This window comes from Nomia melanderi, chromosome 5 (genome assembly GCF_051020985.1).
Source record: "Nomia melanderi isolate GNS246 chromosome 5, iyNomMela1, whole genome shotgun sequence".
NCBI lineage: Eukaryota > Metazoa > Arthropoda > Insecta > Hymenoptera > Halictidae > Nomia > Nomia melanderi.
Window position 1 is genome coordinate 13,551,682 of NC_135003.1, and position 26,746 is coordinate 13,578,427.

At 40.6% G+C, this 26,746-nt stretch overlaps 1 protein-coding gene and 1 long non-coding RNA gene across 8 annotated transcripts in view; one reads left to right on the top strand and one right to left on the bottom strand.

Moving 5' to 3' along the window:
* Positions 1 to 8,121: 8,121 nt before the first annotated feature.
* LOC116424637 (uncharacterized) lies at positions 8,122 to 12,597 on the bottom strand. Of its 6 annotated transcripts, none has more exons than XR_012998611.1 (6): positions 12,214 to 12,592; positions 11,475 to 11,747; positions 11,133 to 11,352; positions 9,460 to 9,725; positions 8,764 to 9,376; positions 8,122 to 8,601 (listed from the first exon to the last, which is right to left on the bottom strand). It is a non-coding gene; the product is annotated as an uncharacterized LOC116424637 (long non-coding RNA). The 6 variants fall into 6 exon arrangements; XR_012998609.1 differs by having other exon boundaries at positions 8,122 to 8,252; positions 8,389 to 8,601; positions 8,764 to 9,725; XR_012998607.1 differs by having other exon boundaries at positions 8,764 to 9,117; positions 9,242 to 9,725; positions 12,214 to 12,589.
* cwo (transcription factor cwo) overlaps positions 12,527 to 26,746 on the top strand; it is an 81,833-nt gene continuing 67,613 nt past the window's right edge. For both annotated transcript variants that reach the window (XM_076367745.1, XM_076367744.1), the window contains exon 1: positions 12,527 to 13,746. Coding sequence is in view for 1 of the 2 variants with exons in the window: in XM_076367744.1 (XP_076223859.1) it covers positions 13,682 to 13,746 (65 nt within the window). In the remaining variant the exon portion in view is untranslated. The remainder of the gene's footprint in view (positions 13,747 to 26,746) is intronic.

Below are 26,746 nucleotides of genomic sequence, written 5' to 3' on the forward strand. Positions count from 1 at the left end.
ATTATTTTTTTTAATGATGTGATCTTTTTCTTATCCACGATCGAGGGACGATTGTATTTTAAAGCACCGACTTCGTTCATGGAAAACGGTACGCACGCATACTCGCATACGCGCGTCTGGAGACTCGGTTGACTGATGCATCACGTTTGAGCAAAACGTGACACCAGACGTGAAAAGTATACGAAGATAAAGAGTAGATTACGTTACGAATTGGCAACGGCACGTATCCATTGAATGCACACGCTTACTGAAAATGTTATTCTTAGAACGTAGTGTTCAAGCTCGCAGGAATATTCTTGGAAAAGTATGCCGATTATAACGTGTTCGGTTTAGGGATTATTGGACTGAGAATGATAATTAACACTAGAACCGAGGATTTAATACGACTGATATGTAATCTCTATAAAAATTCTAATAGATTATTTTCGGTTTCTTCAGACATTCATTGTAGGATTCAAGTCAAAGCTATTTATTTTCAAGATCATTTCGAATATTCAATGCTTTTAACCCCTTGTCGACATGATTCAATAAATATATATATTACTTAGTTAATTTGAATTCAAAGTAAATATTATTCCTCTGTAATCGACCATTATTCTTAAAAGGAAATATAGGCATAACATATGCTTAGAATTTTTCTCTTTTTCCAATAAATTATTAATGACAAAGTAGCCGTACGATCACAGTTGAGAAAGAAATCATAGGGTTAAGATATCAATAATTGTGAAACAAAACAATCGAAACCAGTCATTTTGACTGGTGCGGTAGTTCTAGTGTTAATGACTAAGGGAATAGTTTTATTACCTTTCTCTTGATAGCTGGGATATCTAATCTTTCACGTGTTTCGAGTATAGTTAGATTTTAGCAGAATCATTTTATTTTCATAGGATTTCCGTTCAACGTGAAATAACGAAAATTCATGAGAAAGATAAGTTGAGAATTGTAAAAGAAAGTTCTCTCATAAGGGTTCGTTTTCGAAAAATTCGGATATTCACGGAGTATATGTTAAATACGACGTAATTTGCTTAACGTGTCGTTGCCACTTATAAATACGAATTCGTGCGTCACAGTCGAGAAAGTTTTATTTGCAAATATCAATTTATTTTGAAGTATCACTTCGTCGATTGTACAGCCAGCGGCGAATCATCGCGTACAATTATTCAATGTACCGTGTGTATGTCGGTAAAAGATAGTTCATAACGCGGTTAAAGCTGTGCCCTCTGACCTTTCAAACGCTATGGTTACATTGACAGAACAGATATCTACTTTTAAAACAGCATAAATTGCAGTGACGTTTATAGTGTTGCACGAGTATAGGCGTACGCGCGTGTATTGTACATGTGTGATATGAAAAATGTCACGTTCCGTTTAAAAATTCATTCTCGTTGCATACAGAACTAGAGTAGAAAAGAGGGAGACAGAGAGAGTAAAGTAATAATGAAAAGATATGATATGTTAATTTGCATAAAGCCTTATTTAACGCTGGAACTACCGTTTCGATTTTTTCGTTTCGCAATTGTTGCCTTAAAAGCGTAGAATATTCGGAATAATCTTGGAAATAAATAGTTTCTAGCGAGCAGTGTAAACGATTCTTCTTACTGACATTGAAAATATAATGAAATAATCTGAAAAACATCTTGACAAAGAATCACACCTGTGAATAAAACTGATGAGTCATGCTCGACATAAGAGCGCAAAGGGTTAACAATCGGTAACCTATTCAAACTACGCCGATTTAAAAGAAAAGAAATCAGAACGTTACGTTTATTTTGAAAGTGGTTTAAATCGATGTTCCAAAAGAATCAAGTTAATCGTTATAACAATCATAATTCTACATAGTCCTTTCATTCTTCAATCCTTTCTTAAGTGTACTTGAGTCGCTTTCAAAATCAACGGTTCAATTATGAATTGTTAAACAGAATTTCTCGTTAAAATACCAGAATTTTATATTACCAGCCACAGGTAGCCACGTCCCGCTCATATATCATTTTGCCCATACTCGTCGAGATTTTTCACGGACGCCGTCAAATTAGAACGACTCGCAGCCGACTCTCCTTAGACTCGTTACGCCTATAGATCCTTATAAAGACAGATCGTGATCTTGTCGGTCAGTTACGACACGCCGCGACGTTCTACAATGTTGTTATAGGCTTCGCGTAAAAACGGTCCTGGAAAGTCCGGGGCGGCGTGAAAAAACAGACAATGACAGCTGCAAAGTGGCACTTCGCGAAAGAATGCAGGATCGTTCCGACGCGAAGGAGAACAATTCGATTCTCCGCGCGATTGTTTATCGATTTCAGGTGAACGCGACGCCGCCAACTTTCGAAAGTCCATCATAAATCGCGGTGTGTCGCGGGTGACCTCATAATCGTCGCACGGTAACCGGATCTCGCACTCGGGACGCGTATTTAGACCGGAAGTGAACCTGTAGAGGATAGCTTTAAATAGTCACCGACACCGGTGATTTCCTTATGCGTAGGCGTTAATCACGAAAACCCATCACGTGAATCTTCTAAATGATCAATTTCTTGGCTACCATTATTGAACGTGGTTATCATTGTTTTTCAATGACGACGGTAACGAAAATGTGGATAGTATTCGACGCGTTCGCGGACGCGAATGCTGTAGCATTCATTTTCATTGCGATGCAGAATTACATGAATGCTATAACATTGAAATTTATAAGCCACATTGTCGTGAACTTCATTCTATATAGCCTTAATCTTTTGAAATTATTATGCACTAACCCTCGGAGTGCGGCATTTGCTTTTTTTCTACTTTTGCGGATCAGTGAAATTTTTACTGGTGATTTCTTTTGATTTTCTTGGTGCGAAGAATTTGGTTCTCTTTGATCTTCGAAGCACTAAGATAAATTCAGAGAAATATATATATGAATTTAATACCGAATACGTTAAGTATTCAATTCCTTAGCAATGAAACATTTGAATTTAGGATGTTTTTAATTATCGGCGTTAATAATCCTAAGATTTAGACGCCTCTGTTAATATTCTCAATTCCTTCAGTGTAGCATTCAAATGAAACTATTTCCAAGATCATTCCGAATATTGAATACTTCAAAGACATCAATAATTACGAAACAAAAGAACCGAAAAGAATCCTATTAACATTAGAACTACCGTACCAGTCAAAATGACTGGTTTCAATTGTTTCGTTTCACAATTATTGATATCAAAGCATTGAATATTCGAAATGATCTTGAAAATAAATAGCTTTGATTTGAATACTACAATGAATGTCTGAAGAAACCGAGAATAATCTATTGTTAGAATTTTTATAAGGATTACATATCAGTCGTATTAGCACTCCAGATGGTTTTGTAATTTATCAGCAACTGCAACTAATTTTTCTAGTATGAAAATGAAAAATGCTGTAACGTTCCTTCAATCTTTTATTTTCCTTCTCAGCACAAAATTTCGATGTGTGGAAAATCTAATAATTTTACGGCAGTTTCTTTAAGATTCGTTGAAATATTTAATATTATAACTGGTGCAATATTGGAGCCTACAGAGTTCAAATGGTTAAATCCTCGGTAGTTCTAGCGTTAAAACTCCTGAACAGCAATCGTCGATCTCTAAAAGATCGCTAAATAATCTCCGCCGGCTAAACCGTTCGGATCATTTCACGGTGTCGTTAACAACCAGGACAGTTACACCTGGTTATACTTGAGGAAGGTCTCCTAGAAGCAGGTCTTCGCCTTTTTTCCGTGTTCGCGACCTCCGCCGCTGGCACAACCGAATGTGCGCGTAAAGAGATGCCCCGACGCCGACGGAGCCAATGGTCGCCGGCATACCTGCGTGCCGGCCAACGCGAACAGAGAGAACGGGTTGGCTCGGCTCGTGAACTAGAGAAACGTGGCGAACTCGTGGAACCCACGGCGCAAGAGCTGCAGCTAAGAGGGTTTGAGGAACGGAGAGCCGAGTCGGGGAGCAACGGAGAAAGAGAAAGAGAGGAGACAGCGGCGATGAGACACCAGTGTCGAACTAAGAAGGTAGAGCGAAAGAGGGAGACAGAGGTACCGAACCGCGTTACATTCAACGTGATCAAGAGAAGGGCACGCCTCGGCCGTCGAGTCACGCGCTCGACCACGCGCTTACCCTTACCGACACGTGTATGCAATGTGTCCGACCGCGCGCTGGACAGTACAGAAACTGGTTATTTTGCGCCACGGTGTGCAATGACATCTCCCGGGCGTCGTTCCGTTATGGACGTTGAATTGCGAACGTTGCTACCCTGGTAGCAGAAGAATATTGGTTAACCCCTTATCCTATGACAACGAGTTAGACTCGTGATTTTCAACATGATTCAACGAAATGTATTAGTTCATTCGAATTCGAAATATTATTCCTCTGTAATCAACTGTTATACTATTATACTCTAATTTTTCTCTTTTTCCAATAAATTATCAATGACAGCAGCCGGTGAGATCAGAGTTGAGAAATATATAGGCCAAGGGGTTAACACGTTAACACTAGAACTACGTATCAGTCAAAATTACTTGTTTCGATTTGTTTGCTTCGCAGTTAGTAATGTCTTAAAGGCATTGAATATTTGAAAAGATTTTGGAGATAGTTTTACTTGAGTACCATAGTATAGCACCATACATCATAGATGAATGTCCAAAGAAACTGAAAATAATCTATTGTTACAATTTTTAGAGAGATTACATATCAATCGTATTAAATGCTCGGTAGTTCTAGTGTTAAGCACCGTGTCAGTCATAAGTGACTGACACTTCTGAATGACTAGGAAACGATCGTAACATGCAAGATAACCGATGTAAAATGTAAATGTTTAATAACGTAACTAAGCTGATAATGGTGTAACGCAGACACTGTAACGGCAAATAATTAATAATTGTTCCTGCTTTGTTTGCTGCAAAAGAAAAACTCTGTGGGAAAACGCTTAAGATTTTCGTGGCGCTTAGCGTGTTAACCCCTTGATTATTATTAAAAAAAATAGATGCTTCTCTGGGAGTTGTTAAAGAAATTGGTTTGGCAATATGCAAATTGAATAATGTATCAATTGAAGTCTGAATAGATGCACTCTTGAAGTTTCTATGGAGCAGTTTCAAAAAGTCAATTTCAGTGCTCGGTAGTTCTAATGTTAAAAGGGAATATAGGCATAACATGTGCTTAGGATTTTTCTCTTTATCCAATAAATGATTAATGACAAAGCAGCCGTTGAGATCAGAGTTGAGAAAGAAATCATAGGTCAAGGGGTTAACGCGTGAAATGCGGTGTCGGTCACCGATGACCGACGCTTCTTAATTGCTTGACAGAAATTGCAATATGCAAGATGACTGATGGAGAGTAAAAATGTTTAGTAATAGTAATAAGTTGACAATAACTTCGTTCAGTTCGTCTCAAAGAATGTCGCCTACAAATCATTGGAAGATGTGAACTATTTCTACTCAAAGACTTCCGAGTGCAAAGGGTTAAAAGGTCAACTTTACTGCTTGGTAGTTCTAGTGTTAAGTTGTTCCTGAACTATTCGAAAAGTATTTGTTAAGCCGCACTGTTTAATATGAATGAAATATTAGATTAAAATATTGTACATATGTAGAAATGCAAAGTGAATGTTCAGTAAAGTAGATATTCGAGAAATATGTATTTAATATTTAAACGTACACGTATACGGTGTGTTATATCAGTGCAATCGTGCTTTGAAAATGCTACTTTTTCACGTGATTCCGTTCAGATAATGCAACCAGGATTGTGTAACGAAACCTTTTTCCATTGCGTCACGAGAATTGCTGATACGAGACTTCGACAGGTGGGGAACAGAGGAGCAGTTGTTTTAGCTTGATCCTTGTACGAGATAATCACCATTTTAATGGGGAATTATTTTATAAAATTAGACAGTATGCTGGTAGATACGGGGACACTGGGATTTAATTTTACGAGCAGGTGATCGTATTCTTTTTAATTCGATTTCAGCTTCGTTTGAAACGTTTTCCTTGTACTTTGGCGGTACGATTGCTTACGTGCGCTTGTTATTGTAGATCGCTCGTTGAGATAACGTGACCAGTCAGATGTAAGTACTCGCACTCGCGTGGAATCGGGACGAATGGAATATTCGTGGGATTTTCAGGTTCAAGTGCGATGGTTCTTCGGAATGCGCGGAGATCTATTTGGATTTCTCCTCCAGTGGATAAGGAGAAGTGTCCAGGGTTAGAAGGGAACGCAGTGGCGGCTATAATTATGCGCGTAGCGAGCGAATGTTCTAATTTACCAAGGACAAACGAACGGACATTTCTGCGAGACATGATTTTCAGGCGATAGCCGAGGGGAAGCACCTCGATGCACCGCGATGCAATCACCATGACGTAATTACTTTCACGTGCCCTCTCCCGACCCTTGTGTAACTTTTTTCCCCCCGGTGTTCTAAAACCGCGGGCACGTCAATTTCACTTTGTCACGTCTCCGCTAATTCGACAACGTTCCATGGTTTTACATAACGCAAGTCGCTCGACCGCCACCGGGAAAAAGTCGCTTTGATCCTGCGACAAAGCGAACAAAAATGGAGCACCTTGTCGACGATAAAGATTAAACGTAATTCCATTTGCAGATGTTATGGTCTATCGACACTTGACGTTATAAACTGCGTCTCCAACGCCGGATGTATTACTTTCATATTGCAAACATAAGTTTCTTACTTTTTGTATCCATCTCCCGTTAATTCAATGAAAAATTTACCTGTTCATTGAAACAGATCTTCGCATCTACTCTTTTTATACGCCAAATTTATTAAACGCACCGTTCGCAGTCTACAGATCGTAATATCTCGTGTACACAAACATTACACGATTGTTTCCTTCGAACAGAGAAAGTGCGTTATATGTACAATGATAGAGGCTAATTTAACGTGTCCATACAGAAGCAAAAGAAAGCGGTTTCGACGGTATCGCATAAATTGTTCGTGCACGTGTTTCGAAGCGAGAGATTAAAATAGAGCACCGTGCTTCTTCAAGTTGTCTCGGAGAATTCATCGAATATTCATTACGCTTTATCGCGACGTCTAAAAATACGAGAATGAAAACGAAAACACGCGAATATCACTGAATATTTATCGACGTGCATCCACCCACGGCAGCCGCGCGACCTGACGGAGTCACGTAGGCCCGATGGCGCACACAGTCGCCGCCCGAACGACGTTTAATTTAATTCAGGCTCAAAGAGGAATCCACCGAGTGTTCTAAAAGGAATTTAAATTACTCCGGCCCGCGACAGAATCGGGAATCAAAGGTTAAAGCCCCATCGGCGATAACGAGTCGGCGACTTATCGTGCTCTGTTGCGTCTAACGTTCAGGAGCGCCGAAATATCGACGTCTTAATGTAACCTAATCGACGAACATTAGCCCCAATAACTTCTTCTCAGACGGGGCCTGAGCGAGTCGATTAAGCGTGACACGATGCTCGTAATGGTGTACCAGATCAAGAATAACTCGAAGTTGCCACAGATCGCGTTTATTTTCTCCCGAGCCGTGCAGAAAATAAGACGCCTATTTTCGAATCGGTCGCGTTACACGCGTGGTACTCGCGCGCACGTCAAGTTCGTAGCCGCTTTAAAGCGGACGCCGCCCAAAAAGTACATTTTCTCGGTAACGTGAAACATTCGAACGGGATACTGTGCGGTTACTTTCGACGGGGATCGAGTTAGACTTTCGGGTGCCACGAAATTCCTTTTGAAATATTTCCAAGGTCTCTTTCTAACAGTAAATAATTTGTTTCCACATTATTGTCACAACAAAATAATTGTGTAAACTTTCTCTTGCCTTTTCTAATATTTTCCTTTTATAATATTATAAGTCATCGAATATTTCACTTCAATTACAATAGAATATTGTCTCTTTCATGTATAATACTATCGCCATTTATTTTTTACAGTTTATCGTTCATTCGACGTAAATTATGTTTAAAGGATTAATTAATATACTTATTTGGTTATATTGTGAATTATATAAGTCATAAAAAAATATCTGGTTGTGTTATAATGAAGTCGAATATTTTTTTTCCTTCCTTTATAGCCTCTATTGACAATTGTGTACTACACTCGATGTGAACAAAGCTCTAATGTTTCTATACAATTAAAAGAGTCGAATCACTTCCTTGGAAATATTATATTTATATACTTCACACGCACAACTATGTTTCTTACAATTAACATTCCTTTATAGACTCGACTGGCAATTGTATATTACTACACTCGACGTGACCAAAGCTCTAAAGTTTCTAAACAATTAAAAGAGTCGAATCACTTCCTTGGAAATATTATGTTTATGTACTTCACAGGCACGACTATGCTTCCCACAATTAAGATTTAGTTGTCCGCTGTCAAGCCGCCGTTTACATAATCGCTGACACTTACACTTTCTAGTCCGTCTGCGGATTTCAGCGTTATAAAAATGTTTCGTAATTGGTAAATCCGGCCGGCAAAAAAACGCATCGTTAGCTGCATTCTTTCCATACGACTGCTGTAATTTCAGCTTTAAGTCACTCGCATAATCAGCCGTTGAACATAATCGGTTACGCAGTATCCAATCGTGTGTAACTGGAACGAAATCTAGATTCCGAGAGTGACCTGTGAACACAAGGAAACCGCGTATATTGTTTCAGATCAACATTACGGCGGGCGTTGAATTTGATTCCGCAAATTAGCCAATTCGGTGAAACGCTTCTTCTACTTCGTTCCTCAATTCGCATTGTTAGTCGACGTCTGCAACGCAGTCGTCGAGTTATTTACCTTGCAACGGTTTACTCTTCTTCAATCTTCATTGTCGCGTGTATTATTTAAAGCGGCGAGAGATCGTCGAGCGGCGCACGTTTCAAATCACTATAGCAATAACAGGTCTGACAGTATTTTCCTCGGTTACACTTGAATCGACGGTTTCCGAGACAGTAAATATTTTATCTCCCAGTAATTGCCGATGAAATAGATTTACATTCAATGCGGTTGAAAGTGTAATGCTCGGCGAAAGTAGAGACAGGTAAGTGGTAACCTGAGAATATTTGCTTCGAATAAATCTTCTGCTGCTAACAAGTTGTGTATCAACGCAGTTATCGCATGTTTATAGCGTGATCTAGCAATCTAATATGCCTAATATAAGAGTTTGTATATTTTAATAAGAAGGTGTATCGAAATAAAGAATTATTCAAAAAATTAGTATTATTTCGGGTTTTAACGGTGACGTGTATCAGACACTGAACTGGTTAAACCTTACCTGGACAGAACCCTGAATTCAATTATTCATCGATGACTCAACGTAACTCTCTACTCTATATTTTCATTTCCAAATTTCCTTCTCGGATTCGTTTCTTACGCAAGTGATACCTTACCAAACCTTCGAATTATCTCACTGCATCATGGATACGAACTTTACATTGTATCTCGTATAACAAAGTTCAGTTTTCATTTTCTAAATATCATTGAAAGACTTACTACAATCTGTTGAACTTAGCTTTGATTTAATGGATACTAAGGTTTCGAGGGTAGTACTAAGTAGACCGACAATATTGATATTTTCCTATGTCTTAACTCTTAGCACTCCACCTGATTTTTCAATCTACCGGCAACTCCAAGGAATTTTTAGTCCTCATGATGAATATGAAAAAATATTATAACATTTCTTAGATTTTTTGTTAGGGCAGTTTTTTCACTTTTGATCATCGAAATGTTTAATAATATAACTGATGCCATCGTAGAGCCTACAAAGAGCAAACGGTTAAAAGTATTCGATTGGAAATGTTCGATATTATTTATTTAATACGCATTATACGCTGTGAACGAGGGATAAACGTTTGAATAAGCAAGTTCCAATAACCCAATTCCCATAAACGCAACCGAGCACCGGAATTCGTTGAAGACAGCATCATCGTTTCTGACGCTGACTAATGAAAATTCAATATCCTCCCATGGAAAACCACCGCGATCGCAGGCGACGCATTGCCACCATACACTTACAAACAGATCGGCGAAACGTGCGATGGTGGGTATCGTTCCCACGTGTGCCTGTGTCACGGGGAAGCTTGAATATGCGCCGTGTCTGCGAGCGTAAGTACTACTTCGTCTAAATAGAGTCTAGCGACAGATGAATACCTATGTAACTTACTTAACAGCTGTCCCTCCATTTACGCGAAGTATCGGTTACACGCGGATTCGTTTTAGAATAGGAATCGCATATAAATAGAAACCGCCAGCGCAAAAGGAAACAAAACCTTGAACGAACTCAAGAAAATACTGTCAACATCCTAATATTAGATAAAAAACACGCGTGAAAGTACTTGAATTCCCTTCTACATATAAGACGATATAAAACATTCAACGTGACAAACATATGAGCCGTTTATTCTGAAAATCGTTGTAGCAGTTACGATTCTACAGTCTTTTAATTCTTTAATGGTTCTTTAATCTTCTCTAAGTGGAGTTATACCACTTTCAAAATAAACGGTTCATATAACGCTAGTCACGGTGTTCGCAGAAAGGACAATACTAACTTCAGAAAACAAAAGTAAATTTCACTCGATATCACTGAATTCCTAAATCGACCGCGTATAAAAAGTAATACGTGAAAGTACCTGAATTCCCTTCTGCATATCAACCGACAGAAAACATTCAACATAACAAACACGCGACCCTAAGGTGTTCGCAGAAAGAACAATAATAACAACAATAAGAGCAATAAGACAAAACTAAATTTCCCTCGGTGTCATTGAATTGCTAAAATCAACATCGAAGGAATAACACGCGAATGTCATAATACACCGCGTGAAAAAAAGGTGCCGCGTAAATGGAGGGACGTGTGTAAAGAGAAGTCGAGGCACGTTAAAGCCTGCGATCGAGAACAGCCGAGACAAAGCCAGGAGGAATAAAAGCTAGAGAGAGACGACCGGCGATCACGGTGGTAGGGATGGGTCGGTGCGAATGGTACGGCGCGACGGCGACGAGCAGTAAGGGGGATGGAGCCGAGCGAGCGCGTGACAGGACACGTGACCGGGAGCACACGGTGCTCGCGTGACCGGCCCCGTGACGTCACGCGCACGTGTCACATAGCGTGGTAACTGCCTGTTCCACTCCTCCCGGAGCTCCGCGTATACCCGGCGAACGTTCCTCACCTTCCGTGCCCCTCCACGCGTACACCGCTCCGCGTTCTGGTCAGTAACGTCTCAAGCCCCCACTTCACCCCCTCCGTCCCAGACTTTCACCTGGAAAGTCACCATTTTTTTTTTCGTCCTCCTCCCGCGTCTCAACAAACTCGACCCGTCGCGCGGTGCTATTCCCGGCTGGCCGGATTTGCATCATCACGCGGAATCGTTACGTGACACGGTGATCCTCCTAGTCGAGGAAGGAAGAAAAATCACTGGTTTCACCTCGAGCGTCGTTGAATCGTATCGCCGGTGAAATGGGAGGGTGAAAGCGCAGATACCGTCGCGAAACGTATCTAGATACCTACTTACATAGTTGCCTCGTGCTCCACGGATAATCGGCGCGCAACGTAACTCCGGTATCGCGTCCGATAACCTCAAAAACGAAACCCTATCTGACGCCGTTGTCTTCGATGTAATCGACGTTACCGCCGCGAGTCGTTCGACGTTGGATTCTTGAAATTCCTCGGTAATATTGCCGCCGCGTGCATACGTATTCAGAGGCGGGCGTCGTACGTTTGTTTACAGAGAATTGTCGTCGACGCATTATCGTCGTCGGTAGTTTATTTAATTTCCCTTAATTTTCTGAGAACGAACGAGAGTAAATGAATAGTTAAAATCAGATAACTGATGGGTCAGTGAGTAAAACAGAGTATCCGCTCGTTGCATAATTGGGAATTACAGTGGCGTCGACCCTCTATTGTCATCGGTAATTTTGAATTTTATTCATTCGGTAAAACGATGGATTGTCGATTACAGATCACCGATAAATCAACGTCGTGTAACGTACTACCTGAACGCACGCGACACTCGCGTGTTGCAATGATGTGCCAATTAGTTTCTAGATGAAGCAATCGAGAGAGCGATGCAAACATGCGTTTAGAATGAATTCATAAATCGGTGAGAAATTTAAAATTCATCGGGCACTGGCCGTCGTCGAAATTATTCGGAGCTCGCGCTGTCCGTCTACGCGTGACATTATCGGAACGTGATGCATCGAGAATAAACCATCTTATCATATTTTACCAAGTCAGTGAACACAGGCTCTTACCGTACTCGTGTTATCCTCGTCCCAAGATTCCAGGGATTTATTTTGAAAATCGAACTACGTAACGGGCACGTGGTTATTATCAGTCGCACGGTATGACACGAGAGTTTCAATATTGTTACTACTATTGCTTAAGTCGATAAAGACAAAGATCTGACTGTGACAATCGTCTCTGTTCGATAGTATCGAACGACGAAACAAATGAGATACCGACCGGCAAGTTCGAGTTACGTGGCTCCGGGATCGATGGTCCGTGCCTGAGACGGCTACGAATTGCTCCCACCAGTGGTCTGCATGCCACACCGCGGCCCATCGCGAGAATCGAACAGGGCCGCGTATTATACGCGTAGTGTAACCTCCCAAGGGAACGCCGTACGCCTATATACGTCGCGATACGAACTCTTCGAACGAACCTCTTTATTTTTATCAATTGAAATCCTAACCGCTAACTCATAGAGATCTGTCGACTGAGACAGACAGAGAGAAAGAGAGAGAGAGAGAGAGAGAGAGAGAGAGAGAGAGAGATAAACACAGACAGACAGACGTACAGAGTGCATTGAATATTCTCTCATGCGATGTAACCGCTGATTTGGGATTTAATTTAAATTCTGACTGAAATACCTAATATCAATTTTTCAAATACGTTACGTGTCCGAGCGTAGATACCATAAATAACAGACATAATGATGCGCGAGTGAATGCGCGCGGAACGTTGAATTTTTACGCTCCTGTCGGTTAGTACATCCGTGGAATTTCACGGTCGAACAAGTCAACGGCCTTATCGCGTAGCATTTTAGGCCTGAAGATCGAACAGTTATTTCTTTTTTCCCTCCCTCCCCCCGCCGACGCCAGGCTTTTCCGACGGTGAACATTTTTTGTTTGTCGTTTCGATCGTGGAACTGGGTGTAAAAACTGTATCGTTTAGAGAGATAACGATCGATCGTCGATCGACGATTTCACTAAAAAGTTCTCGGGAAATAGGAAGGAAGAGAAAGAAGAAAAGAAGAGGGCGCCAGCACAGATATATCGGCGAGTGTGACTGGACGGAAAGACGTGGGCGATTCCCAAGTACCGGCCTCCTGGTCCGTCGTGTCGTTAGGAGTGTCAGTGAGTATGAGGAGGTGAACCTAACCTATTCGTTGAGTGCGCACTATCGATTAAGGAGCCATCAATTTTAAAGAAGACCACGACTCTCTTCTATTCTCTTATATACACGCTGATCATCGTTCATGCCCAATCTCGCGATCAGCGGAAATACTGTTTGTGCGTTCATAAATTTCCCGCTCAGCTACGCCGCGAGACAACCGAGATTTGACGTGCGTACTTGAAGCGTGAATTCGAATACAGAAAGTGCGACGATTTTCGTTGTGAGAACATAAAGAATCTAACAGGGGCCTGAGAAAAAAGATATTTTACGGCCGAGAGTCAGAAGTGTTCGTGTCGCGAGTTGGAAGTGATTCTATGCGTCAAGATGATGGAGACACAGAATTATTGGGAGGACAACTCTGCTCATTCGATGCAAGTGAAATACGAGAGGTGAGTATCGACGATGTCTTCGGGAAATTCTGCTTGTTACGTGTAGCCATTTTTATCGGGACGTTAAGCGCCTTTGCTCGGATGTGAATGATAATATTAACATAATTCATGATTCGCGAGGAAACAAGTGTGACTTTGCTGTATCTGTTACACGTGCCTCTGCACATTCTGCTCGGGAATAATTGCGTTTAAATTAGACGGTCGCATGCAACGCGAATGAATCACCGTTGTATTTTCTGATTCTTTTTTTGCTGGCGACGCAAGCGATCCACGCCGTCGGCCTTGTTGGCGTTATCCTGTCTAATACCGTCCGAAAATATTTACATAGATTCTATAGCCTGCGTCGAGAGTGCTAGTTAACCCGTTGCCATATAATGGCGAGTGAGACTCGTGGTGAGATCTGGATTAATTTCTAGATTAATCCAGCACTGTTTCTACCGAAGGTGTCGAAAAACACCTTTTGAAGTATTAACTTCAAATTATTTTCTCAGTTTAATAATTTGCCCTCAATCGAATTTTTGACATTCCCTGCAGTTAATTTTATAATCGTTATTGGAAAAGTCGAGAAGTCGATTCAGAATATACGACTAAATTTGGAAAATTATTTTAAGATAAAATTTCAGAAGGTGCCACTTGACACCTTCGTCGTTCGTTTCTTCGAAATCATCGATAATAAAAATGTCACATGAGGTCGTCACATGAGCGAAAGTAATTAATACGCAAAGGAGTAAATTAGTATGTACCAGTGGCATAGAGTAACTTGTATTAATATTATACATTTGTTATGGGTTTTACACAGGTTCAGCTGTTCGATATAAGCCATAAGCGACCACAGAATAATATAATGGCACAATAAGCCGTAAGCTTGACCAAAATTCTCAGTCGAGCATGTGAACCACATAGCCCAGCAGTGTTACGCTTATGTAGATCGACGTTAAACAATCTCCTTCAACACTGGAACTACCGTACCAGTCAAAATGACTGGTTCTGGTTCTTTTGTTTCGTAATTATTCATATCTTTAAAATATTAAATATTTTCGAAATATTGAAAATAAATAATTTATTGTTAGAATTAATTAGGTATTAAATGCTCGGTAGTTCTGATGTTAATTAATGAACAATTGTGTACGATTAATTCATTCAGATTAATCGGCACTGACTCATTGAATTTTTTTAATGTCACTATTAGTTCCATTGGTGATGTATTTATTCCATATAAACAGTAATTCGCTGGCAAATTTAACAAGAGCCGCCGCGATCTTGAATATACGGAAAACTACAACGACCGTTATCGCGAATACACAGGTGCGCGATTTTGACTCGTTGCCCCCACTCTTCTACAGTCATACAAACGTTGGTACACGTCCGCGTTAAATACCACCGTTGTACGTTTTTAAATAAGTAAGAAATATTCATTTGAAAATTAGTTAATTTGTTTATCTTTTATATTTTAAAATACTGCTCTACGTTTTTAAATAAGTAAGAAACATTCACTTGAAAAACAGTTAATTTGTTTATCTTTTATATTTTAAAATACTGCTCTACGTTTTTAAATAAGTAAGAAATATTCATTTGAAAATTAGTTAATTTGTTTATCTTTTATATTTTAAAATACTGCTCTACGTTTTTAAATAAGTAAGAAACATTCACTTGAAAAACAGTTAATTTGTTTATCTTTTATATTTTAAAATACTGCTCTACGTTTTTAAATAAGTAAGAAATATCCACTTGAAAATCAGTTAATTTGTTTATCTCTTATATTTCAGAATAATGAGTCACTTGTTTATTATCTTCTAATATATTAGTATTAATATACCAATTATTCTACTGTTAACGTTCTTCTACAGTTTATTGACTTACAGTTACTTTAGTTAATAAATTATGTCATATAATTATGCTTTAAATTATAATTTATAGTGAATATAAAAATAATTTATAATAGTATACGTATTACAAATCAAAATTGGACGATAAGGTTGCATGGCCGTGTTTATCGGCTCGGAAGGGCACAGCTTTTGAAGGAAGCGTGGCACGAGCCTATCGCGTTCGCATTCGTGGCTTCTATTGTCAAGGGAAGTGACGTTTATACGCATTCAAGTTGTTCGTTCAGAAGCTCGCAACGAGTGACATTCACGAGTCTGTCGACACGGTTGGTCATAAACATTTGCAAGAGATCGAGAATAGACTGGAAACACATACGTAGCGTACAGGGTGATTCGAAAAACTGGGTCGAACCGTTTGAAGACGCGGTATCGTTCACTTCAGATCAAAGAAAGTAATGGTACCGTGGGTACCATTTATTGGCACTGCATTGTCGACGATAAATGCACATCCGTTTTTCTGAATCGAGAAAAATGATAGATTTCCCTGAAATCTTTATACAGGGTGTCTAATTTAAATGTAATCACCCTATAGTTTTTTTAATTATAAGAAAAACATTTTATATGTAGTTCTAATGAATTTAAAGTTTAGCTGTAGGATATATAGAGGTTATTAGAAATATATTTGAATAGAATTGTTTGGAGAAGGAATGACGATTTTGAAAGTAATTATTGAAGTACGGCATTTTTAATAGTTTACCAGAGTAATGCGTTGAGGATTCTCGACAGAGTAGAAATTACATTAGTTTGAAATGATGACGATTCTAAAGTCTTCAAAAATCAATTTCAAACAGCCGCTGCAATCTAGTATTATATAATACAACTAATGTAAGCGATCAGATTGTATGCTAAGATAATCTTTTTAGATTATTATAACTGGTAGAGTACTTTTCATTGGAGTATACTAATTTGTAGTTCGTTACGTAATAACCAGCAACAAGTCCATTGAACAGGACGTTATCTATTCATTGTATTAACAGAATTACTAAATGCTATGGAATTACGAAAATTATTTGAACGAACCATAATTTCTAGCAAGTTATTAAATTGCCGCAAACGACGCGTATAGCCGTCCATTTTACGGACTGTAAATGCATTTATTTGTTTATTCTTCAGTAATACATTCAACAAAAATGACGCAACAGTCTAGGTAATTAATTATTCATCTGGACAAGTCAAAAGAAACAAGTAAAAAGAAAACTGCGTTTCCGGGCACGATTTTAGAACTAAAAGTGTGCGGCAAGGGGTTAAATAATCAGATTCTACTCGTATCGCTCCATATAAACGTACACATCGACACACAAAAGGCCAAGGGAAAGGGCAGTTTGCCATTTTGGACAAGTCATCGAATCATTCGAAAGAATGCGGTCCACGATCGTTGAATCGCCCAGCACACGAATGCGCGAAGCACCGCGCCGAGGGTCGCGCGGACGGTGCGGCGCTCACAGCAACCGGGCAATTTCTTCGGGCCGCGATATAGAACGCGGCTTCGTGTCTTGGCCGCTTGAACCGTCGTATCGGCCATTGACATCGCAGATCGATTCGTACGGATTTATTTGAGCACCTTCCACGTAGCGCGCGAACGTCCGCCGTGTCCGCTCGCATGCACACTGGCTCGGTGGCGATTTAACTTGGTAATCGGACGACATATTCCTTTTTTTCCTCGTCGCCTCTCCGGAGACGGTTCTTTCGCAATGATTCTCTCAGAAACTGGATCAAAGTGACCAAGCTGTAGCGTTGTGAAATGCTCGGGTCTTCGATGCTTCGAAGCTTAATCTTTAAGACTGAGTTCTGGAGGCTTGGTGTTTAATAAAGCTCGAGTATCCGAAGACTTTAAGATTCAATTTGAAAGGCTGAGCTTTGAAGCTTAAAGCTTAATCTTAATGGTTGACTTCTTGAAGGCTTGGTGTTTAATAAAGCTGGAGTCTTCAAAGACTAACTCAATTTGAAAGGCTGAGTCTTTGAAGCTTCAAAGCTTAACCTTAATGGCTGACTTTTTGAAGGCTTGGAGTTCAATAAAGCTCGAGTCTTCGAAGACTTTGAGGCTCGACTTGAAATGCTAAGTCTTCGAAGCATCAAGACTCAAGATTCAAGCCTTGAAGTTTCAAAAACTCGAACAAAGGCTTAAGAGCCTTCAACGCTGAAATCTTTAATGCTTGAAAACAGCCGAAGACTCGATCTGTGGTTGTCAGCTGTTATATAAACACGGCATTGGAAAGTTCATACTCGAAGATTAAACTTTAAGACATTCCAAATTTCTTAGACCTCAGTTTTAGCTCCCAAGCTTAACGACAGAAGCATTAAAGACTTCAGCTTTTAGAGCCCAAGGCGCCAGCCTTGAGCGCTCAAACTCCGAAGGTTCGAGTCGCGGCTGCAGCTTTCAAGGCTCCAGGTTCAGAGCTGATTTTCACAACACCGGCAAGATGCGCGCACCCACTGCACTGGCGCGGATCAGCGAATCCGCGAATCCGCGATTCAGTAGCCTGCATAGCTGTGGGACACGATGAAATCATCGTTTTAAATCCGATGAAATAATGGCGCACGGCGCGGCGATATTGAAGACGCGTTTGCTCCCTCCGCAGCCTTCCAATTTTAGATAATGACGCGTTTCTATAAATACGAGAAACCACGCGACATTGCCCGAGGACTCGATTTGATTAATCGGCCATTCGATACGGCCAATGATTTCCCCTCGCGTTTATCGGTCTCGATGGAGATAAGACAATAGACGCCATCGACTTACAGCGATAAGCGTGACCGTCGCCGCGTCGCGACGAGTCGTGCGTAATTCGGCAGAAGTCACTGCGTCAAACCGACCGAAACCAGCATGAATTTCTACGAAAAGTTTGTGAGTGAAACGGGATCGCTGGATTTTATTGAACTAACGTAAGCAGTGCACGGTTCCGAGAAGCGAACGCCAGATTCGAGGATTACTGCCTCCCCGGTCGTATCGAATGTAACGTTCCAGTAATATATCTGCTAGTTGTAATTATAGTAATTTCACGATGAGTAATGCACTCGAGGAGGAACGGTACGCGTCGAAACAGATCGAAAGTACCTCGTATAACGAACACTTAGCAGTAAAGAGGATAACGCTGAAACTTGAGTATTCGGTTGTTGTGTACGGTATCTCGTTCAGCTACTAGAACTTCTCGCATTTGAAGACAATGTTGGCGTCTTCGTGATTTCTGCATTTTTAGATACTTTTTAACTAAATTTGAAATGTATATATATATATATATACGTTTCTTACTTACAGTTAGTTTCAATGATTGCACGTATTCACGCGCTGGTAACTATAAGCTGCAGATAATTCAGGCTTGAATTTGTGCGAAGTTTCAAATGGGTCACTTAATCCTTCAACGGACAATTATTTATCAACGACGCGGCAGGTCGGTGCGGGTCATTTATGAGCCACGCTAAAATTTCTGATATATCGTTTGGAATTAGTACTTCTTTACTCAGTCTTGGACATTTCTAGGCTCGTTATAATTGGAAGGATCCACTCGTACTACATTCGAAGAATTGAGATTAAAGTAACTAAATCTGAAATTTTCAAATTTTGCAACGGCTGCGAATTTTATTCAAATTTAACCGAGCAACACCACTGATAGAAGTGATACACGGGAATCTAACGGAAATTCAACTCTACGCAAACGCGAATCGTGGTGAAATATGGCTGTCCCAGTTTCACCGTGAAAAATCCGAAAAGTTTCTGTTCTCGTCTCGAATGTCGCGCGAGGCGAGGCTTAGGGAGCGACACACGTGAACTCGATCACGGACGCCGTACTGCGGCGAGGTCAGGTTCGGGGTCATGATACGCGGCTAGGTTGCAAGACTAAATTTTTCACCGTGTCGAACCTCGTTGCATAACAAACTGTAACATTCCACGTGCTCGAATTCGCCGTTGTTCGCTGAAAACTAGCTCGAGAAAGCGACGGGTATATATAACAGCATCCTACGTTTATACGCGTCATAAATTATACCGCTTGTTAACGCGTTCGCGACCAATATTTGTTCCAGTAGCGATCTTCCTAGTCACAATATTGTATTGAACGCAAAACAAATCGTGTTCGTAAAACGAAAATAAAATTCAAGGAAAAGATCTCGTCAACTTCCTACACGTTACGCGGCGAGTTACGATTTTAGATAAAAACACACGTGAGAGCAATCTCACCCTATATTGCATTCTATTCCCAATGAAAAACTAAATTTATACAGAATAAACATTCCATTTATTCTGTAGTTGTACATACATGTGAAGTTCTATTACGAGAATAGTCGTAAAATACGATGAATAACTTTGTTTATTCATATTTTCTTACTCATCTCATCACCACGCAACTATTCGAATAAAATAACAGCTATACATTTTCTTAACTCATAAAAATTCATGCAACAGAGGATTCATCTTCTCTAACACTTTTTACGTGGATGAATTTTATCATTCACTTATTTATTTAGAATCTATATGAAATTTATTATTTCTGACTTTTTTTTCTATTATTGAATTTTAATAGGTTTTGAATTGAAATTAAAGCTACCGAGCAGTTAAACTGACTTGTTCAAATTTCTCTATAGAAGCTCCAAGAGTGTGTCTATTAAAACTGTAATCGATTTACAATTCAAATTGATATAAATCAATTTCTTCGATCATTTCTCAAAGAAACATCTGTTATCTTGATAATCACAAAAAGATTGACTCAGGAATAGGTGATTTCGTGTTAAGCAAGACGCAAAGCGCCAAAGGTGTCAAACGGAATCGAAAACGAGGCGGTATCGACGGGGGTTTCAACGATACGCGATAAAGTTCAGGTTTCGCTCCTTTTTCTACAATTTCGTCGTGCGACGTCCGACGTGTCATTGATGTGTCTCGTAAAACGAGGCCCGCTGCGTCGTTCGGACGGTCGCGAGCATGTTGTAAAGCTGTATTCGCGACGTGTTTCGGTTCGCATCCGGACCGAGCTTTATAGATCTCGCGGCTGCGGCCGCCTCCCTGCTCGTGGTCACGTAGGCAGTCATTGCTCTCTGGCACGTGAGAATTCGAAAACATACCACGCGAACGCTGTCCGATGCGATCCGCCGCGCCGTTTAAACGTGCCTGCAAGGATTTTGTATTCATTCCGGAAACGTTGCACCCAGTAACAATAACTTTATTCGGCGCGCAGTGAACGTAAATATTCAGAAGAGGCCGACGAGGCTTCAATCAAAATTGAAACAACATGAATGAAATAGCTTCAATCGATACCTAATTAAACTAGTGAAATACCAAGTGAAATCAGTGGATTCATTCCTAATAGGAAAACCACAGGAACTCCTTCCGGTACCTAGTTATCGAGGAATAAATTGTAGGGCAAGGAGTTAAGAGAGGTTATGACGCAAGATTGATGATTCAGAAGAATCGTAACGATTCAGAAGGTTCGATAGCTTCTGAAACGATTAAAAGGCAATGCACCTGCAGCTTGAAACAATAGCGATGCTCGTATAGAGGTCGACGCATCGGAGAATGGAATTACACCGATTAGCAATAACTTACCAGCGCACGAGGTGCACCGGCATTAATGCGGCCGACAATGACCGCCGTTACATTGAACGCAATTAACGTCTCTCTCGTTCGTTGGGTATCGACGCGTAAACACGGACCAGATCTCGTGCTTCTGTTTCTCTGTCTTGACACAGATATTTTCCCCGCCGTTTGCGTTTTTCCTTATCGTGATTCAAAGCGAAGGTCCTTCGACACACTTGCCGAGCGTTCCGATCGTTCCGTCAGTCATCGCCGATCTCCTGTTCCCCGTTAATCCTTCGCGGACGGTGAGAATCAGGCTCTTAGGAATTAGAATAAGAGAATCCATGGAAGATCGCGCGAATGCTTGTTATCGTAAGATACATTCGAACACGCCGAAAACGATCTAAATCAGATTCCACGGAGGAAGACGCATGCCTGAAAAGTGGATTTGTGTTCCGGGTTATATTTGTAAAATAAATAAACGAGGCCAGGCATTGCCGGCCGGGCGATGACGAAAAACTGATAGCGAAGAGGAGAAGGAAATGATAAGATACAATGTCGTTTCTGCGGTATTCTTCTCGTAGACAATTTTTTGTGGGAATTATCAGAAGGAATTCGCGGGCAACAGCCGTAGTTTTCCTTTCGCGAAATCACGAGTCAACGATAAACCGTTTCTCTTCGTCGATACGAATTTTATAATTTATGTGTTTGCTTGACGCACCGAAAACTTTTCCGTCTGCGGTTCCGTTTGACGTCCATCCGACGGATTTGAGGGACGTTCACGATAGATACGCGCAAACAAATATGAAAAATTCCTCCGAGAGGTGGACCGTGATAGCTACGGAATATTTGTTTTTTAATCCTGTGTTTTCTTAATGAGTCGCAAACGAGGCGTTTTTATTTAAATTTTAGGAAACTTTGTGGGATTAGATTATTAGAGTACGTAGTTTCTGCTGTCATTGTTATGTGTTAGTATTAATGTAATTAGGAAAACGATGATTGATTAATACTGTCGATAGTACTATTAATCGATACTATTAACATTACCATTAGTACATTTAAAATGTTACGCTTGTATCGTGCTAAATACTTTTACATCGACGAAGTTCTACACAAACGAAAGAAATGAAATTAATTCAGCCAATGAATATGTATGAGACAGAACGAGGAAAACGAAAGAAAAATGGATGATCCGGTCTTTCTTTTGTTACCGTCCGTCAAGACACAAGATTGAAGCCTACACAGTGTTTCCACTCGGCCAGCTACTACTAAATGGTCCATCGGAAGCTCAGTTTGGCTTAAGGACATTTTTCATCGCCTTTTTTAGCTGGACTCTTTCCTGGAATTCTCTTCGTCTGTTTTTGCGCAATTCTGGAACAAATAAACGGGCAACTGAATACGAACGTTTCCGATTGTCGTCAAATTCTTCGTGTCTCGAAAGGATTACCGCCTTTCCCGGATATTTATTGGCACGTTCGGCTTTGAAACTTTTTATTAACGAGTTCGCTGCAGCTGGAAAGTAACAATTCTGTTTTTGGAAAGAAAGCTGGCCGGCCCTACCTTTTCGGTTGCCATTGATGCATCGTAGGTCCATATGCAGTAGAAGTGCAACGTTAATTTATGGGTTAGTATTCTTGAACAAGAAATCTTCAAGCAACGTCTTGCAAGAAGTCATCGAGCCAATAATTCGCTTTTTAGTCAGCTGTATCCAGTGATTGGACATTTCAACGTTCTTCGCGTGATCAGTTAGGAATAAATTAGAACTGCTTGAAATTCAGAGTAACAAATATTATATTCTGAAACCTCGTTACAAACGTTTGAAACTATGAAATGCAGGTGTTTTATGAAATATATTTTTATTAAGTAATCAGAAACTATTACTTTGTGTTTATACATCGATGGAACCAGTAGCTTTTCGAACCTTCGAATTAGTTTAAACTGAATAGGAAACAATTGAACATTTAAAAGAAAATCTGTAGTGATCAAAATTCATTCTCTATGCATAGAATGTTTGTCGCTATAGCTCCCATAAAAATCACATTCCCACGGTGTCAACTGTTTGCGAGGCTCACAGATAAAAATCGCGAAAACAGCTAGAAGAAATATATCTCTGTTTTTAGCGGACTGCGGTTTTGTAAATAAATTTTTTCAATCCACGGCGATGGCGATACTCGTAAGCATTAAAAATACGCTTGGTCCAATTTTTTTTTGGCGAATAGGAAAGTCACCAGCCTTGGGACAAAGCTGCAAGAATGTTCAGATGACGTTACGCGACAGGGCTTATAACTCTGAACGTCGTAAACGTTTTAAGTTTTTGTTAAAGATTCTAAATAGCCACAAGCTGAAATAAAATATACTCGTATACAAGGTACCAGTGTTATAACTTTTTTCGTCTCTCGAAAAATAATCATAAAATCGTCTGACACATCAGCAGACTCGAATATTCCTTTAAATCTTTTGTCTGAATCAGGTACAGAAAAAATCGACTAAACGATTGTAATAAAACGAATCAATATAAAAATTCTGGGAAGCTTAATGAATGTTCACAAAATATTTTAAATCCTGTTAGAGGGAGAAAGATTCATACGTTCGTATGTTCTGTTAAATTTTTCGTGAAAAAGTCTTCTATTCTTTTAAACTGTTGACATTTATCCATTTGTTTACACACTTTCATTCTTTGTTCCGCCGTCTAAGATAAATGGGTCGGTTGTTAAAGTATTATTCCATACTCAGATAAATCGGTATTTTGTTTCGTCGTCGCGTTCTAAAATGCGAGCTCCTTTGAAATTAACTTATTCACGATTTGCTCTGATGTATTGACCCTGGATTTGGAGCGCATTATCGTTAAGCGGTGTCCGCTTGCGTCTGAAAATTTTCCGACCGGTCATTATGTGTCCGGACACTTTACAATTACGTATCCCTGGTTTCTTCCATTTCGCTGGTTAAATAACTTGTCAGTAATTATTTATTCACCGAGAACACTTTCCAAAACTGTAATTTTTACGAGAAAACACATCAGTTCAGAATCAAAGCTATTTTACTTCAATGTTTCTCATCAAATAATGTTAATAATAAAGTGCAGGTTATTTCGAGATTATAATTCAAAGGAAAACAAGGAAAAACGGAGGAGAAACGACACCTTTGTACTAAGCTTCTTCTAACCGCCTTATTACAGTAACACAAACTTTCAAATTCATTTGTTTCAAAAACAGTGGACCATTATTAAAAAAGCAAGGTTTTATCATTTCCAGTTACATATTACAACATGCATAGGATTTCATTCGAAAACAGATTTCTAAGTCCAGCCCTCTGGTCACCAGTGGAGTGCAAAGGGTTAACCGCGTACAAGCAATCCGCGCAGCGAACGATTTTTGGACAGCAGCCGTTCAGATAATGTCTCCTGGCGCGCCGTGAAACGGGTGGAAAATTTTAACGAGTATCGCGATAACGCTTAATCCCCTCGCGCGCCGCTCGGAACAATTCCATTATTCCCCGCGAAAATTCCGTTCCGTCAACAATGCGGCTCGTTAATTGCTTCTTATTGGCGATGGGCCGGCCGGCCCGCGCCTCTCTCGCAATTACGGCTGCGTTCTGTTTCTGGGGACGTTCAGTGTCGTTCAGAGAAAAAGTGAGAGTTACCTTGGTCGTTCCGCGCCGGTGTCCGTGCACACGGCCGGCAGCGGCGCGCACGGCCGCCAGAAGAATCGGAGAGGGGCTTCTCTATGACCGATGAATGCCGATGAATGCGCGTGCACGCGTGAGTGGGCGTGGAAAGTAGTACAGCGATTTTATTTGCGCCGGGAAGGATGATTCACCGCGGAAAACTTCAAATTGCTGGAACCCAGGAGAGCGTGCAGGGGGATGGAACGTTCGATTCGCCAGGCTTTGCCATGCCGATTAGTCGCTTTCGATTTTCGGCGTTCGCTGCGAATCGTTTTCGTTGCTCGTTTAGATGGCGTAACGTCAAGCTCTCTTGATTGCGTTGATCGGAAACGCAAGCACGTTCGATCGTGCAAGTTCCGAGGAAATCGGTATTGAACAAGTTTAATCGGTGCACGCGCCTGTGCATGAGCATTCCATGTATGCAAAGTAATTCGTTGCGGAACGTGGTTTAATAGTAGATACTTTCGTGTTAATAGCGTCCGTTGTTAAGACAATCCTGGGAATGGACTGTTGGTTGTTTCGTTCCATTGTAGAATAGAATCTATTGGAATGAAGCTGTTTGGCAAAGTTTGGAAATAGTAGGTTACTTATGAGTTCTGTTATCATGTTACAAGTATGATATAAAAGTTTGAGATTGTTTGACGAAATAGATTCTAGTGAATTTCGAATACTTCAAACGACGTAGAGGACATTACTATTACATATTATATTTTTCTCTTGATATCATATATTATCTTCTACACTATTATCTTTGTGAAAACACCAATATTCCTACTCATCGTTCACTGTACCACGATTAACGTTCAAACCAACGATTCCCCGAAGTTCCCTCTAATTCGAATGTCCCGTGTCACTCCGGCCCCGCGAATATCACATAGCAATACCATATACCGGCGCGATAAAATGTTAAACTGGGGCAAGAATGTAATATCGTCATTCCTGACTATTAATTCTTAGAAATCGTTGCGGCGAACGCGCGGCGTTACGCACGCGGCCGATAGTCCGAGCGCCAAATTCGAAGCCGATTGTGGCAGCTAATTATCTCGGATAACTCGAAGGCGCAGCGAGCTACCGGCTCAGCCGATTTTTCCCCGAGGTTTCGGTGTTTTCGTCCCGCTAACCGCGAACGGAGCGAGTCAAGGTTTCAGCACTCGGCTCGTGGCTGCGCGAAATCGGGGTCGCCGCAGACAGATTTAACTGCGCCAGTGAAACTATTTGTAGAATTATGAAATGTACTCCGTGGTCGTTGCTCACGGGATAACGAGCCCGCGCGCTGTACCCGTCGCGGCGCGGATCAACAAGTTTCTCACAGTCGCCTCGTCGTTTTTCAATCTTCGGAATCGGTTTCGGCGCGATCGAACTGTCACGCGCAGCCGCGTACGAACATTCGGCCAAGACCGAACCGATTGATCCGTTCGTCCCCAAGGCTCGATGCTGGTTACTCGAATAGCAAGGGAAGTCGCAGCGAGAAACTTTATTTCTATCGGCGACGCGACTAACAATAAGATCGACGATACACAAGGAGGACAGATAAGATAACGGCGGCTTCATTTATCAGCTGGAATTGTGGGAATCGAACCCCTTCCCTCGTAACGTCGCGTCAGATTCTCGGCGAAGATTTCAAATGGAATTTAACAAATACAAGCGTCACATGATTCTCACAAGTTCGAAGTGGATGTTGCTTCCCTATTATCGATTGTAATGCTTCCGAGGAAACGTAGATAGGGTATATGTAGAGTTTCTCCTTTTCTAATGGATCGTGGACGTTAAATATCTCGAAGGCAATTGCAAGAAATCGTTGGGTTAAGAAAAACTGATTCACGTGCAGTTATGGTATTCTTTATTCTCCAAAACCGGTATGCAAATGATTCAGTATGCAGACAATTTTTTCGAAGACAACTCAATATTGATTGCAGCCTGTCGTATAATTCATCCGCAATTCTTTACAGGA